The sequence below is a fragment of the Phasianus colchicus genome, chromosome 9 (assembly GCF_987193195.1).
Source record: "Phasianus colchicus chromosome 9, bPhaCol1.hap1.1, whole genome shotgun sequence".
Classification (NCBI taxonomy): Eukaryota; Metazoa; Chordata; class Aves; order Galliformes; family Phasianidae; genus Phasianus; species Phasianus colchicus.
In genome coordinates, this window is record NC_143444.1 from 2,618,312 (window position 1) to 2,635,629 (window position 17,318).

At 40.4% G+C, this 17,318-nt stretch overlaps 1 protein-coding gene across 5 annotated transcripts in view; it reads left to right on the top strand.

Moving 5' to 3' along the window:
• The window catches only part of PLA2G4A (phospholipase A2 group IVA), a 75,827-nt gene that overhangs the window by 23,558 nt on the left and 34,951 nt on the right, over nucleotides 1–17,318 (top strand). For 4 of the 5 annotated variants that reach the window (XM_031608478.2, XM_090145899.1, XM_090145898.1 and 1 more), the window contains 4 exons: nucleotides 8,004–8,152; nucleotides 11,518–11,631; nucleotides 14,152–14,189; nucleotides 16,209–16,350. In XM_031608478.2, coding sequence (XP_031464338.1) covers nucleotides 8,004–8,152; nucleotides 11,518–11,631; nucleotides 14,152–14,189; nucleotides 16,209–16,350 — 443 coding nt within the window. Of the gene's footprint in view, nucleotides 1–8,003; nucleotides 8,153–11,517; nucleotides 11,632–13,010; nucleotides 13,700–14,151; nucleotides 14,190–16,208; nucleotides 16,351–17,318 lie in introns of those variants that run through there. The other variant, XM_090145901.1, reaches the window with a different exon arrangement.

Here is a 17,318-nt window from a genome sequence, read left to right on the forward strand (position 1 = left end):
GAACACATGCAGCAAATAACCTCATGCCTCCTACTTGTGGCCCCTTGCTGGCAGACCATTAATTTGTTCAAAGGCTCTCAGAAGCAATTGCTCCAAATTAATGGGAAGATTGAATTTAAATGTAGTAATTAGACTGCATTAGTACCTGTTGTGAATACTCTTTCAGAATTGGCATCACTGAAGTTAAATTGATTTATGAGACAGCCTATGTAGGGATTTAATTAAACTTAGCTAATATGCTTTGCAGGTTAATTGTATTTATTTTATAAGTTCAAATCAGCCAATTTAAAAAAGCTAAAATAGCTGAAACAGTCTCATATAAAGTATGGGTGACACAGGGGTTGGAGGCCACCACTGCTAACCTGGGAGGAGTGCACTAAGCCACAGTCCTCTTGATAAGTGGAAATTCAGAACAAACTTGAGAAGACAGATCATGGCCTAGCTGCTTTTCAGATTCTGCTGTTGGCTGCTGGAGATTTTAATGTAAAGATTACCCAATAGAGTCATAAGATGCTTCTTTGTGTTGCAGCCTGACACAGCCAGTTCTGCTGCATTGTGTTCCTGGCTCCACCTACCCAAGTAGGAGAAGAACTGTTTGGTTTCCGGAGTTGCACCTCCAGCCCATGTGAATCAAATGAGGTTCAGCAAGGTCAAGTGCAAAGTGCTGCACTTGAGTTGGGACAATCCCAGAGTACAGGCTGGGGGAAGAACTCATTGAATGGCCCTGCAGCGAAGGACCTGGGGGTCCTGCAGAACATAAAGCTGGACATGAGCCAGCAGTGTGCACTTGCAGCCTAGAAGGCCAGTGGTATCCTGGGCTGCATTGAAAAAGGGGTGGCAGCAGGGAGAGGGAGGTCATTGCCCCCTCTCTTCTGCCCTGCTGCAGCCCCGACTGGAGTACTGCATCCAGGCCTGGGGCTCCCAGCATGGGAATGATGCGGAGCTGTTGGAATTTGTCTGGTGGAGTGCCACAAGGATGTGCTCCAGCCCTTCAATCCTTTTTTATGAAGAAAGGTTGAATGAGTTGGGCTTGTTCACCTTAGAGAAGGCTTCTAGGAGCCTTACTGTGGCCTACCAGTACTTGAGGGTAGTTTATAAACAGGAGACTGACTTTTTACATGGTCTGATAATGATAGGACAAGGGGTAGAGTCTTTAAACTAAAAGAGAGGAGATGTAGGTTAGATGCTAGAAAGAAATTCTTCACTCAGAGGGTGGCGATGCACTGGCACAGGCTGTCCAGAGATGTTATGGGTGCCCCATCCTTGGAGGCATTGAATGCCAGGTTGGATTGGGCCCTGGGCAGCCTGATCTAGTGGATGGCACCCAGCCGTGGCAGGAGGTTGGAACTACATGATCTTTGAGGTCCCTTCTAACCCAAGCCATTCTTTGATTCTGTGTTTCTATGATTTTATGGATGACAGGGCATGCTTAATTGTTGCCCGCTGCAGGGAGAGACATCCAAGTGTCTTACCCAGAGCACCAGGCAACCAAGTCAGGGTGCTCACTGCCGCTGTTCATGTGCCCAAGTGGCACTGCTGGGACTCTGTGTGGGACCTGTCAGCTCTGACATTTCCATTCCTCCCTGGCTACTTGCAAGTAAGTAGTTAATGGTGCCTCTGTTCTCCTGGACAGACATTGTCAGGCCTTGCATTAACCTGTTTCATTAATTTCAGCAGAGCGAGGGCAAGACAAATCTAGTGATACAAATACTTAGTAATACTTTGGGGAACATTTGTTATTTGGCAATTACTCATGATGGACAGTTGTTGATAAACAGTCTTTTTATTCATGAAAATGGTAAAAGACATTTTCACTTGACTGTGATAGGGATAACAACTCATATTTCCATGCCACTGTAAAGCACATTGTGAAGTGAACCCAACAAAATTCACCAATAAAACAAGAATGTGACTATCAAAGCTATGCTTCTGGCCTGCAAAGAGATTCACATAGCTTGCATGATGCTGGTTTGAGCAATCAATGCTAATTAATGTTCAACTTGTTGAAGCACCTTGCTTAGGATCCAGTAAGGAAACAGCAGGTTCAGTAGCTTCCAGACCCTTCTGTCATACATTCCTGCTGCACAGCCTCCTCTACTCCCTTCCACAGTAAGAGCTGCTTGCTCCTAAGGCATGGCTTCTATTTCCTTCCTCCAAAGGGAGGAGAGGGGAGACAGCAGATAGATGTCAGGGATGTTTTTCACCAGGTATAGTGAGATGCTGGAACAGGCTGCCCAGAGATGTTGTGGTTGCCCTGTCCCTGGGGGTGTTCAAGGCCAGATCGGATGAGGCCCTGGGGAACCTCATCTAGTATTTGATCTAGTGTTTGGCAACCCTGCCAGTGGCAGGGAAGTTGGAACTTAATGATCCTTGAGGTCCTTTTCAACCCATGTCATTCTATGATCCTACCACTGGCTGTGCTCAGGTTGCCCTTAAATTTGTGCCGTTACCTTTGAGATCCAAGTATTGACACAGTAAGTGGCAAAGGGGGGAGTTGGCCTTGATGTTCTTGGTATCATGTGAGGAAAGAATAATGGAAATTGGGAAGGTAGATTGAATGGTATCTGTGAAGTGAGGAGAAGCTTGTATTAATTCATGTTAATTCATTTCATCCTCACTGTTCGTACTTAAAGAAGAATGAGATGTGACGAAGATTAGTTAGAGCTTCGATCTTAATGCAGTACTGTGAGCCAAAAAATGGGTGGAAGGTAGACTAAGATGGTAATTTGGGACCTCATGATAATTATGAACGTGGTAGCACATAATCATAGAGGATGTTGGTTACCCAGAAGGTGAAAAAACTTCAGTCAACCAAACCAACAAAATTCTTTAAAGTAGTTCTGCAATACACTTGCTAAAATATTCCTGTAAGTACATAGGTATGGTGCCTGGAAGTCATGGGTCCAAAGTGTCTGGATCCAGATTTGCTTTCTGTAATGCTAGGTGTATATCAACCAAAATTAATGTTAATATAGTTTTCACAGAATCCCAGAATTGCAGGGGTTGGAAGGGACCTCAAGGGATCACTCAGTCCAATCCCCTGCTAAAGCAGGCACCCTGCAGTAGGTTGCACATGTCCAGAAGGTCTATTCATCTCCATAGAAGTAGACTCCACCACCTCTCTGAGCAGCCTGTTCCAGTGCTTGGCACCCTTACTGTAAAGAAGTTCTTCCTCGTGTTAGTACAGAACTTTCTTTGTTCAAGGCTTAGGCCGTTACTCCTTGTTCTATCACTGTGCACCACTGAGAAGAGCCTGGCCTCATCCATTTTCCTCCCACCTCCCCTTAGATATTTATCAACATTATCAGACCCCTCCCCCCCAGTCTTCTTTTCCCCAGGCTGAACAGACTGAGTTTACTCAGCCTTTCTTCACACAGGAGGTGCTGCAGGCCCTTAATAGTCTTTGTGGCCCTCCGCTGGACTCCTTCTAGGAGATCCCTGTCTATGTTGAACAGGAGAGCCCAGAACTGGACGCAGTAGTCTAAGTGTGGCCTCACCAGTTTTATTTAATAATCCATTAATAGTTTGTTTAAAAATCCAAGATTATTATCCAATGATAACAAGTATTTATAATAAGCTTATAAAAAGTAGGATAAAGAAGACGGATTCTTCAGTAACAAATTGGATTTTTGAATGCTTCAAGAGCTTTGCATTTCTTTCATGCTTTGATAAACCAATTAGATGAATTTTAATGTATAATACAGGTGGCTTTATCCCTTCTGGTTTAGATTTGAACAAGTTTTCTGTAAATTCTGGGTCTGTTATAGTATTGAAATAATTGAAGTTGGAATGACTGAAATATATACTGTTAATTATGTTAACATGGAGGCCTGATCGCAGCCATCCTGCCAAATGGATAGTACAAAACAAGGTTTCCAGTCATTGTAGAGAATTATACAGTTTTCTTTAGTATATTGCTTCATTTTTCACGTGAGAATGATTGGTTGTAATTAATGTCCATTGTGTGTTTCGCTTTATGATTCATTTTGTTGTTCAGAGGTAGGATTCTATAGGAATCATATATGTGGAGATAGAAGTCATTAAAACCTTACTTCCTACCTCTTGGCCATTTGTTAAGACAGTTTGTTTATAAGTTTGTTAAAAAAACAAATCAACAGCACCTTTATACGCTGACTCTGCTTTTGTATTGGATCTCTCCAAACCCTTGGGAAATGGCAGATGCTGTAAATCTTTCAGAATGTGTATTATAAACATTTTGTTAACCACCTTTATAATTCATCGACCTCTAAGCTAATAATTGTAGGACCTATTGAAATCAATGCTGAAACTAATTTTATACTTTGTGTAAAGGTGGATTTTTGGCTACGTTTGTTTGTTAGTTATCTTCCTTTTTTCTCTGATGAATGCTACTAGTGTCTGGTGCCTCTGTTCTGTAGCACGTCTGTGTCACTGTGTGTGCAGCTCTTAGCTGCTTCTGGAAGTGTCTTGTGTTAATTATCTGCAAATACTGAGGCTTTTACAGTATAGAGTCACAGTGCCAGGAAGGGAGGAATATGAAGTCATACACTACAGTCACTGTCTACCAATAGTTCATGTGTCCATAGGTCTATCATTTGGAACCTTTGCAAGCATTTCAGCTGCATGAAAAAATTAAGATGCAGGGCAGATTGCTAACCAACAAATTACAAAGGAGACATGCAGGAAGCTGAGAACAGCCCAGAGTCCATTGGAGCTGCATAGAAATGCTGCTTTCTGCAGAAGTGTCCTGAGGAAGAAGTGTGAATACTTAGAGATTGCCTCTCGTGGGGAGTCTTCAATGTTAGCTGTGTTTCTTTCCAGTTTTGCTTCACTTCAGTCAAGCAACAATTCTCCAACTGTGTTGTCCCTACATATGCGAACTTAGTTCTCTTACAATGATTACAGTTTTAAAGCAACAGCTTTTGACCCACCAGCCATTTCATTATAATGTTGTTTTTTTTTAATATCAAAACACAAAGATAACAGCAATGATCAAGCTGTTTTTCATTTTTTGAGATTCTTTTTTTTTTTTTTAAACATACCTAGGAAATCAGCGGGCAAAAACATGTACAGGTATAAATAGATCTGTGCAAAGAGATGCACACACCATCTATTTTACCTGCACATTAAATACATTAAGCAACTTTGCATTACTTGCCAGATTGCTGGTAGCTACTTTGTGAATGCCATCCCCAGGTGATAAAAAGGAGTACAATTTTTATGTATATAGCATGGCTCGTAGCAATATCTTAATCAGAGCACACAGTCTTCCAGTATTTTTCCTCTTCAGCAGAAGAAGGAAGTTTGAAAAGAATAGATTTTCATTTTCTTAATTGAAAATAGCACAAAATAAACTTTAAAACATGAAAGGGCGGATGATTAACTCCTAGCCTCGGGTTAAAAAACATAATAAAGGCAGGGAGTGAGGGGGAGGCTTGGCATTGCTCAGTTACCAAGATATTTCTTTTATTTATTTTAGTTGCTGATTTTCTAAGTTTATCTGCTCTGTGCCTTGGTTTAGGTTCTGCTTCAGTGCTCACTTACATTCTCTCTGCTGAGGAGTCAGTAATGGCAGCTGGCTGCCAGCTGTGCTGAGGCCTGAGTTTTCCACATGCTTTGGGGTTTGGAATACAGATGGGGAGCCATTGGCTTTTTGTGTTTAAAACAAAAATCAAAGTTTTGTAACTTCCAGTTAGAGCCGATCCCAAAGTCACATATAAATTGAACGGAAGGAGAGGCATCAAAGTTTTGTTCAGCATGTTGCTTAGTGTTGGTATTTTTATTATAAACCAAGCTTCTGGGGGCACGCTCAGCCTCTTGGCACTGTGCATCTGTAGGGTTTGTTGCCTAGGTATTGCTCGATGTCCAGACTTACAGATGAGATCTTGTCACTGCTCACTGCAGTAGGTGTTTTGCTGTGCAGACTCATGGGGCTTTGAATTCCCTGCCTTTAGGCACAGATTTGTGTTGTAATTCAAGAGAGGTAGCAGCCAGTAGAAGTTGGCAATTAGTTACATCCGTCAGTGGAAAAAGAAAGATGTAAAATACACCTGGGGATTGATCCCATCTCTTCCCCTGACTAAGAGACAAGCTAAGACAAAAATTCTCAGGAGCTAATGAAGAGTGCTTACTAAAGGCTTGCCACACCATTCCCTAGCTTTAAATAGCTCCTCGTTAATTAACAGGTAACTGTGTGACCTGCCAAGTTGTAGCAATTAGCTGAGACCCACAGATGCAGAGCACGACATAAAAATCTGTCTGAGTCTTGTATGTTGTTCTGCTTCTCCACAGGGATTGTAAGTACTTTTTTGTGCAAGTTCAGTACTTTCTCTGTTGGTAGTGTCAGAAGTCACATTAGCTCCAGCCGATGTTCCCAAGTAGCAGTGGCAGGAGGCCGGAATGTTCTGACTCCATTCTGCCTAGGTACACAAAACCTCCTTTTTGTGAAACCTACTTTTCAGAAAGGCTTCTTTTGTGTTTTCCAAAAGGAGATTGAGTCCTGAAAGTATTGATATATACTTTGTTGTTTATTCTTTCTCCTGGCTGTAGGGACCCCTTGGCTCTTGGCTTCAGCACACTCTGATAAAGTATTCAAATCAGGAACCTCTGAGCGCATCTGGCTTTGTTGAAAAAAGTATCTTTAGATTTGAAGTTTATACAAGGAGGGATGTTCAGACCTGTTTGACCTAGTGATGGATTTTAATCTCTTTCCTAAAGACATCTTTAATAGAAGGATTCTTGTTTATAGTGAGCAGAATGTTTCCTTTAAAGTATTTCCCAAGAGCAGAGGACAACCTTTGCAGAGAGGCTGGGGAGGTGTGTGTGTTTTACCATGTTACAGCTGGTGGCTTTATATGGAAAGGTCAACACCAGCCTGTTTCTTGTATTTGTAGGATAATAAATTGTTGCAAAAAATACTATCTGTTAAACCTTGATTGACAGTGGTGAGATGAAGAAAAGGGAAATCCATGCTACTACTGAATATATGTTTGAAGCAAAATAAACTAATATGGAGTTAGAAAAAAATAAGTCAGAGAAAGGTAGTGATGCTGACAGTGCATGTACTTCTAATCATACCTACTGCTTTCTGTAACAGGTTGGCTGAATTTCTTCTGTTGATAAAACACGCTAGTGACGTTCTATTTCCACAGTGCCCTCTATCTTTTATGAGTTGAACTTAAATGTGAAAACATGATAGAATCTCTTCTGCAGTTACAATGTGATGCTATTCAAGGATCATGACAACTGAAATTTCTCATTTAGGAATGAACTGTCATTCATAATAGTGACTTTGACACTGGTGATGGTTAAATGTCAGCCAAAAAATAATCTCCTTTGAGTGAAAAATCTCATCTGTCAGAAGAAAATTACTGGCTTTAATGGATTGGAAATGTTGGGCTGCCAACAATGCATTCTTTGCTTTCAGGAGGGAATGGCTTTTATTGAACGTTAGGTGAATTTTTTTCAAGGTGTACTTTTTCTCCCACTAATAATTCTGATTAGATAAAGTTGTCATATGTTACTGTATTTTCAGTCAGGGTTCTGCAGTTGTTCTTTAAATATAACGTGCTAGCAAGGTCTTGGTTCTGTGGTGTCCTCCACAAAGTCAAACAGGTGAAAGGGGATCCAAAGCTAGACACCCCATTGCTTGTCTTCATTTTTAATTGAGGACCGTGTTGTGGAATGTTCTTGTGTCAGTGCCGTGACACTAGGATGAGGAAGGGGTAAGAGCTTTTGAAAATAATTACCACTGCTAGGTAGAAGTATACATGTTTCCAATAAGCATCAATCTTTCCCAGTGCCCTTCTGCTTGTTCAAGTCTCTCTTCACCTAACAGCATAACTTCTGTTTCCTTCTGAGATACTAGTAATATTGTTTTATCACTTATTTCATTATATTTGTAGAATTTGTATCGTTACGTTTAAATATATTTCTGCCATAGATCGTGAGATAATAGCGTTTTCACATAACAGTTACAACTCAGAGTTGAGTTACATGGAATCCTGCATTGTTTGTCTCTGTAGTTGACACTCCAGACCCCTATGTGAAACTGTTCATCCCTTCCACTCCTGACTGCAGGAAGAGAACTAAACATTTCAATAATGATGTGAATCCTGTGTGGAATGAGACCTTCGAGTTCATTCTGGACCCCAACCAGGAGAATGTTCTTGAGGTAAATAAAGTGACTGAGCTGCTTGTGGAAATGGAAGTCAAAAAATGTCTGGAAGTTTAAAATAACAGTACTTTGTTCATCTGTTGTGTTGACATTTTGTGGTGGTGATGTTGTTTTTTATTATTTAACATTAAAGGCTGGATTTTGCCTTTAGTCATGGTGCTAGGTAAGAGTATTGTATTCAGTGAGTAGCCTTAAGAGTCATTGTAAGATCACATCAGCCATAAATTATTTTCTCATTGCTTCCTTCACTGATTCTGCTATTATGGGCAGTGAATACATGGGGAATGTAAAGTCAGGCCCTCTGCCCATTCATTCCCTGCTTTTCCCTCAGGAGTCAAAATGCAGAAGTGTGGTTCTGCTTTATCCTCAGTGCACACACAGTGATGTTTTGGAACATTTAGTCTATGTGCAGGCTTGCTGTCTGAGCCATTGTCTAATATCAGTATGTTAAGCCTTCCTGGGTTGTGTACCAAAGGTGAGTATTATATGTAATTATTTTACCAGTCCATACAGTAAGAATGTAAGTTCTTCTGTGGTGCTGTGTTAGCTTGGTTCTTCAAAGGACATGGCCCTGACATGTAAATTGCTCTGACGTAAGCATACAGGTTTTCAGCCTAAATTAAATGGACAGCAAGGGCAGAAGATAAAGCCTGGAAAGCTATTTGTTGACCTAGTAACTATAACCTCTTGAGGCTAAAGGGATCAAGATCCTAAAATTGTGTTGTGCTTCCAACAATGCTCTCTCTGCTCCTGGGGTGAGGATCAGATTTGCTGTTCAAGGAAGAAGAATCAAGTGGTCAGCCTACTGGAGCACAAAGAACTTTCATGTCCATCCTACCTATGTGGCAATAACTTCAGGGAAGTCAGAGTAACTTCACAATCGTTTTGCAGAAAAGAGATTATGCAAAACAGCTTCTGACATTTTATCTTGTGCAGCAGTCACCTGAGTTGATTCCCACTAAATGTTTTGGTCTTAGACATGCAGCCTGGCCAAGTGAAACCAGGGAAAAGGTTGGAATCTTTAACTTAGTTGTTATTTTTTCATGAAAATATAGGTGAATAGTAATCAGGACTTAGAAAGAGAAATGCAGTGATCATTTGGAGAAATAGAAGAAAGTAAGAATTTGGGTTCATCAACCTGCCTTTGTTGCTGTATATGTTTTATGAGGGCTGCTCCAAAAGTAATGCCTCATATTTTATTGTGTCGGCCTACAATATTAGAGGTGGATGTTGGTGGGATGGCAATAGAGGGTGAACCTTCCTGCCTACATTCCGTTACATGTTGTTGCAGTGTGACAGATGGCAGCAAAGGGGCAGTCTGACAGAGTGACGTCTGAAGTGGAAGTGCGTATGAAGCAGAGGTGTGGAACTGAATTCCTTCATGCAGAAAAAAAATTACACCCACTGACTTTCATCAGCACATGCTGAATGTTGATGGAGACCAAACAGTGGATGTGAGCACAGTGAGGGGTGGGTGGTTCGTTTCAGCAGTGGTGACGGCAACAGTGGATCACCTCCACTGGTGCAGATTTTTACCAGCATAGCATTCAGGCTCTTGTTCATTGCTGGTGAAAGTGCATAGCTAGTAGTGGTGACTGTGTTAAAAACTACTTTTTGTAGCTGAGAATCTGCTCTATCAAATAGTGTTATTGTACTTTTTGTATGTGTTATGATTTCCATGGAAATAAATAGGAGGCATTACTTTTGGAGAGACTTATGTATGTGTTGCCCAAGACAACTCATTTTCACGCAGCATGGCCCAGGCAAGCCAAAAGGACAGCCATGCTGTAAGAGAAGGCAGCAGATTTCATTGGAAGTAGAATTTGGAAATGTGTCTTTAAAATAACTAAAGATTGTTGCTGTTTTATGAGGCAAGTGCTATAAAATGTTATGGAAATTGCCTGCGATACCATGTAGTAATGGTTAATTTTGGACCTGTTTGATTTATGTCTGCATAAACAAATATGTACTGTTTGTGGTAAACCTTCTCTTCCCCATGAAAAACATGTTCTTTAGGTTAAGGCTGGTATTTTTGTTCTGCCATTGTGGTACACACACAGAGTCCATAGCAGAGCCTTTGGATTCTGCGCGGAGGACGGCATCAGAATTCAAATCAGCAAAATCCACCTAAAGCTTATTTTGTGAATTCCCAGGCTCACGCAGACTCCACAATCCCTTCTACTCCTCAAGTTGTTTAAATGTTTAATAGTGTCCCAAGTGCAGTTTTTACTTTGAAGTGCAAGAAGCTCTCTAAAATCCTGCTATAAAGTTCTTACTGTTGCTGCTGGTTTCATAAATCAGCCCTCAGAGGTTACAGCAATGAGCATCAAGTTCTGTGAGGAAACAGAAGAATGCAGATGATGTTAGAATACCGATGTCACTAAAATACAGTTCATTTCAAAGAATCAGTAGTGGCACAGGATGAGACAAATTCTCTATAGCTGAGCAGAGGTTGAGCTCAGATTTAACAAATAGTCATGCAAATGTCTGTGTCTTGATTGCATTTGTTTTACGCAAAATATATGCTTCAAGCCACAAACATGGTATTTCAGAAGAAACTAATCCACAAAGTGGAAAAAAATCATAAGCCAAATGAATTTGGGTAACTCATTTACTAGAAACCACGAAAACAGTAATTTGAAACTCTTTTTGAGCATCTTACTTGAGAGTAACTTACTTGAAAGGCTGCCTCTGAGAAAAAAAGACAGCTAGATATAGGCACAGGAGAATTAGGGCAAATGCACTGGACAGTGTTCTCTGCTATTTTCATCAATGCTTGGATAGTATTGCATTTGAAAAGGTATATGCTCTGATATGGAAGATGAGAAGAGACTTGAAGGTCTGGTTTGATACAGGGAAAAGCTTTGTGTCGTTTGGAATGCTGTGCTTTCTTGCTATGAAATTCTTGGTCTGTGAATGGAAGATTAGGACATATGGATTCCATCTTAGCTGAAAAGTTGCATTATGGTTTTTGGCATATGATGCTTAAAATGCTATTGTCTTCTCCACAGAGAAGATTTACTTGCTAGAAACTGAAATAATTATATATATAATTCATATAATTTGAAGTAATTGCATCTGTTTAGAATTGTGACAGAAATCTGTTCGGATTTACTGACAGAAAACATGCACAAATGAAAAATGCTTTATGAATGATACTGTTGTACTCACTCCACTGAATGCCTTAAAAAAGCCACCTACTCTGTATGCTAGCTTATCCTGCCTAAAGAGCATATCCTTGGGTGTTGACTATGTTGGGTTAGTTACATTCTTTTCCATATCCCTTTTTAAAAGTTACTTTAGACATAATCTGTGTGGACCTAAAATGCCATTGTTGAATTGAATGCCATTTATCTTTTTAGGTTACTTTGATGGATGCCAACTACGTTATGGATGAGACTCTTGGTACAGCAACATTTCCTATATCCTCTCTGAAACTGGGAGAGAAGAAGGAGGTCCAATTAACTTTCAACAATGTGAGTTGCAACATTTGTGGCTTTGCCTTTGCTGTGTGGCTGTGAATCTGTTGGGAAGTTTGTAATCAATGTAATCAGTGCCTGAACTGAGAGCACCTAAACCACTGTGTAATGTGGATATACATGGTTAGATACAGCTTCTTCACAAGTCATGTTGAAGTTGGTGCTTAGAAAGCCTGAGTGATGTTTCCTAAGGAATCTCACTGAGTCTGATGCTAAGCGGAGTTTACCCTTAGTCACTTCATAAGAAAAACATTTAGCCTACACTTGCAACCCAGATTAAAAATCCAAGGCTTCTTCGTTGCTATTTCTGGCTTGTTTTATCAACATAGTTTTGAATTTAAAATAGAAAATGAGGCATTATATCCCTCATTGGGTAATGGTAATCTGTAGGTCAGGAAATAGCTACATCTTTGGAGGCTTTGGGGGTGGGGGGAAATCTCAGCTGAGGTTTGCACACCTAGTCCTGAAGCTGGTTTCCTGAGCATTCACTGTTGGCCACAGTTAAGCACTGGGCTGTCTGCTGGCACTGTGTTTCTCTCTTTCCAGTACTGCTGAGAAGATAATGAAGAAACAGAGTAACACTGAATGCTTTTCTTTCTGAGGCAATTCTCTGTACAAGTCTAATATCAAACAGGTTTCTGCACCACTTGGTTCAATTTTGTTTAATGGTCTTTGTTATATGGATTTTATTGTGCTGTATATTATCTCTACTACTTGAAGCTTGTGACTTCCAGAAAGCTAACAGAAATTCTTTTATTAGTGTGCATTGCAGTTGTAATGAATGGCTTGTTGTAACATAGCCCTAGTTAACATTAATGATGCATTACTGCATATGGTGCTGGAAAAAAAAAGAAAAGACAAGTTCTAGTTTGATTATTTTCTTTAAACTCGTATACAAAACAAATGGTGTCAGTTTAACAAGGATTGCCTGTCTGCATAGTAACTCCTGGAAATCGTTGTTAAATCTGTAAATAATTTAATTTGTTCTACATGGATTACAGTATCACAGTATTGGAGGCCATTCTGAACATAATTCATCAGTTGTGATTATATCCCTCACATCTGCTCATCTTTTTATATACCATGTGCATATATTATATGTGTTATCAATACTGTATGCATTCCTGCTTGGGGCTATGATCGTAACATGGTCAGAGCTCCTGATTTGTGACTGCTCTGCTATTTTCAGCCTGATACAACTTTAACAGTAGGTTTGGTTACAGCAAATAAACAATTAAAGCCCGTTTGTTGGGAAGCAGGGAGTTCTATGCACAAACCTTAGAGTTTAACTAAGGGTTGCCTTAAGAAACTCTGAAGCAAATGGGAAGGGAACATCAGGTCAGGCTGAGTCCTGTGCAGACAGTTTGCATCCACAGCACATATCCCTGAGATTTCCTGGGCAGTCTGTGTAAGGTAAAAAAGACACGCTCTTTCCCTGCTGGAACATTTCTCTTCAAGGGTTTATGTAGTACTGTGTGCATACATTTCTTCAACCATTGAATCATTGCATGTTTTCTGAAGTGCTTTCTAAATTAATAATGTCAGGTGCTGGAATTACGTAATTGCTACTCTGCCTTTGATGTGTTTCCACAAATGACTCTTCGCACTGTTCTCTCATGTTCTCCCTCTGCCTTTCCTTTCTCCAGCCCTGCTGCTGTGCCTCCCTCCCTGCGTGCAGTGCTGGTGTGGGAGGCAGCAGAGTGTGCCCCATCCATACCTGCTCTGCACTCAGCAGGGCCGTTCATCCTCTTCTAGCCCTGTGCTCTGATCACATACTGCACATGGGGAGGAGAATCCACATATAGCGAGAGGCAGAGTGAAGGAAGACAGTGTGTGTTACACGCCTGCAGGGCTGTGCTGGTGTGTCAGCAGCCATTTCCTGCAAGGTCTTGGGGAGATGAACGTGCTTATCTCTGTCCTTTTTCTGGCAACCTTGTACTCTGGGATTGGTGCTAATGAGTGTGATCAGTGCTTTAACCATCTTTTTGTAAACTTCTGCTTGCAGGGAACCCTCTTAAGTGCTCTATGAAGGAGGCAGAGAGAACCAAGCTATAGCTATGTCCAGGTAGATCCATGTAGCCTGCAGCAGTGCTGCAAGATTCCTGTCCCTCACTGTGTGAATACTATCTTCTGCATGTGCAGCTGATCAGCTGGTTATTGCCAGGGCTATTACATTTGCTAAAAAACAAACCGTGGCCACATCTTCAGTGTATGAAAAGAATCAGATACCTTTAGGTCAAACATGAGTAACTGTCAAAAAGTGATTGTTATTGAAAAAATGGAAGATAATGCCATCTAACCAGTGAAAGCCAGCACCTAGCTGACCTAGCAGCATTTTCTTGTGTTTTTGGTGCTATGCCAAAAGTAAACTCACTGACACATTTTAGCAATTTCTTCTTTTTTCAATGAAGTGATCTAAAAAAGCCCTTAAGACTAGTGATTTTGTATTCCAGGTGCCTGTGTGGGTTTTTTTCCTGCTGAAAGTGTTGTAATTTGAATTAAATCTCTTTTGTGTAGGTTACAGAAATGACTTTGGAGCTGTCTCTTGAAGTGTGGTAAGTATCTCCTATCGAAACCCAGAAATAAATAAATAAAAGGAAAATATACTAGCAACAAAAACCTTTATTTAAAATTTGTTCCATTTGTTGTAGTTTTCTTTTAGATATGCCATGTAGAGTACAATAATTCTTAGTTTTAACATTGAAATACCAAGGACTAAGTAAATCAAAGACTTGAAAATTGAAGGTTATTTTCGAACAGCAGTTGTCTCATTGACTTGAACAGTGTTACTTTTCTGAATAGGTTTTCCTTTTCCAAATGTTTGAGGGCCAAGGCTATTGGCCTTCTCATGTTGGCTCGTGTTAAGTACTTTCCTTTTCAAGAGCTCTCCCTAATGAACTCTTAGGCATCAGATTCAGCTTGTTGTTTTACTTTCTGTAGTGACTTTGCATCTCATGGTAGCTTTCATTATGAGTATGTAGTCATTACAAAGCTGCCCTGAAGTGCACCTCAGTGTAGTACTGAGGTAAAAATGGAATATCTCATTCTGGCTAGGATTTCCCATGAAGCTGAGCAGATACCTGCTTTTTTGTTTTATTTTAATCTTCTTTCTTTCAGTGTCTTTATCCCTCTATCTTGGTCTATCCAGGTGAAAGACAAAAAATCACCTTGAGGCATAATCAGAAAAATGTCTTTTAAGTCTAGAAATGAATTTCTGAGAACAAGGTGTTTAAAGAGTCTTTTTTTTTTTTTTCTGGAACTATAAATAACAGTGCTGAGCCTGTAACTAAATGTATGTAATGACTCTGAAGGCTGACAGACAGCCCCCAGGGATCATTTTTGTTCGTCATTTGATGCTAATAGAGGTGGATATGTGGGTGGTTCTTGAGACCACCCCTAAAACATTCAGAGCTCTTAATTACGAGTATTTCATTATCTCAGACTTAAATGAACGTAAGATGCTTGACTGTGTCTGGCTGTTGCATTGGCAGTAGACACTGAAGTAGTAAAGCAGAAGGATCCAGTTGAGTTCTACTCTGCTATGCACTGACAGTCACACGGACTTTGGGTTCTGTGGGGCTCTCCAGTTCATGGTGTCATATACTTTCATGGGATGTGGCTTGTAAACAGTCCTTTTTTCAAAAATATGGGAATTTCGTTGAGGCAACTGCAAGAAAGAATCTTTGTGCTTACCCTCACTGCTACCTGGCAGAGGCAGTGTTGCAGCAGGTCGCTCCTGTGCAAGTGTCTGTCACTCACCCGCATGGCCGTGTATGAGAGGGATCCTGCTTAAGCAGGAGATGGCTTCTGGGCTGGCAGTAGTGAGGCTTTTTCTGAAGACCTTTTTCTAAAGGGAGAAAAAGTCTGTCAGGCTCTGAAGACTGGCAGTGCTGTAGTTTAGACCCATGGGGTAGCACGCTGACTCAGTTCCTGCCTTGTTATCTGAAATGAGAAGTGGGAGCTGAAGCTGTGGCTGTTATTCAGATAGGGTATTGAGGTCTTCACACAGCCCTGAGCATGCTTGTGATCATGTGGGGTAGGAAAACAGCTGGAAAAAGAGGTTTTGTTTTTTCTGTCTCCATTCAGTACAATCTCTGCTGAGATCCATACAGCCTTTGATAGTAAGACTGTATGGATATGGCATCAAAATTGCCCTCTCCTCCCCTTAATAGTATACAGTAGCACATATGAACGTTTTTTCACTGTAGTTGTTTTTTTTTTTTGGTGGATAAATAGAGAATTCAAACTTCTAGACTAAAGATTTGTAGTTGCTTCATCACTCACATTTATTAACTTAATGTTACTTTCTGAGACTACACCCCTAAAAGCTGCTTATTTTGTGCCTTCTTTTATTCTAGAATGTGAACAGTGAGGTTTCTATATGAAATACATATCTCAGCGACACGATGTCATTGTTTTGTGCTTCCATCACTGTGTCAAATCATGTTATGCAGCTGTTGCATGACTATATGTTTATTTTATTCTGTTTTATTTTATTTTGATCTCATAGGTGGTCTTCAGAGTTCTGTTCTGAATAGGGGTTTTCGCTAATTCCTGTCTGTTCTGATAAACAGCTCTTCAACTGACCTCCGGTTCAGCATGGCTCTGTGTGACGAGGAGAAGAAATTCCGGCAGCAGCGGAAGGATAATATCATGCAGAGTATGAAGTCATTCCTAGGAGAGGAAAACAGCAAGAACTTGACCACTTCCCGTGACGTAAGTTTGCAGAATCCACATAAAAATAAATATCCCCTGTGGAGTCCTGTATTTGTGTCTCAGTTGAAGGAGTGACACGCATTAGGTAGAATGGTCCAATGTAATGAGAGATGACAAAAGCAAAACAATTGTTTTCCCTCTGTGCTTAGGATGAGGAGTGATTTTTCTCATGCCCTAAGTTTATAGATAAAAGTTTAAGGAGACAAAATCCTGTGCCAAAATGAAGTTGCACTTGAATAAAATTGTATGCAAAAGGACAGGACTGCAGAAATGCTGTTTTAGGGTAGAAATCACAGCTTTTTATCTGTGTACCTTAAAAAATCCAGTGTGAGTTCCAACCTGGTTCTTGGTTTTAATTTTTGAAAGCAATGTCTGGGTTAGAATTGGGCAAAGGAGGAGACGTATCAGTGCGTTTCATTTCACTCTCTTAAGTTGGCCTTGGCTCTATGGCCTTTGTGTGTAAAGGACTAGGCAGAAAAAGAGTGGTGTTAATGTTAGAGTGCGTTTATAAATGGTTTCTTTCTTTTACTGTAGCCTGTTCTGTAGAGCTGGACTTACGGAGTTTAATTCTTTGAGAGTATGGAAGCTGCAGCTTTCATTAACTCACTAGTGCTCTGTGCTAGTGAGCCCAGTAGAAAAGTGAGCTGGGCAGAGCTAGATGGATTGGTTGGATTGATGGTGGTTTGGGTCACATGGAAGATATAAAGTGTGCTGAATCTTACCACTCCTTACTGTGATTCTGTTTAACAGTGCTTTATTTTCAGTTAATGAAGGATATATTCAGTACACATTCAGTTATTTGCGTTGTTCTGGCTTATCCGTACTCTTCATTCTTCCCTGCTTGTTCCCTGTCCTGTTTTGCTTCCAGGCTTGCAATATGATGATGAACAGAACTGGTAAATTTATCTGACTTTAAAATATTGATTCCATTTGTGCTGTTTAGTAGAAGCAGAATGTGACAGTATTTT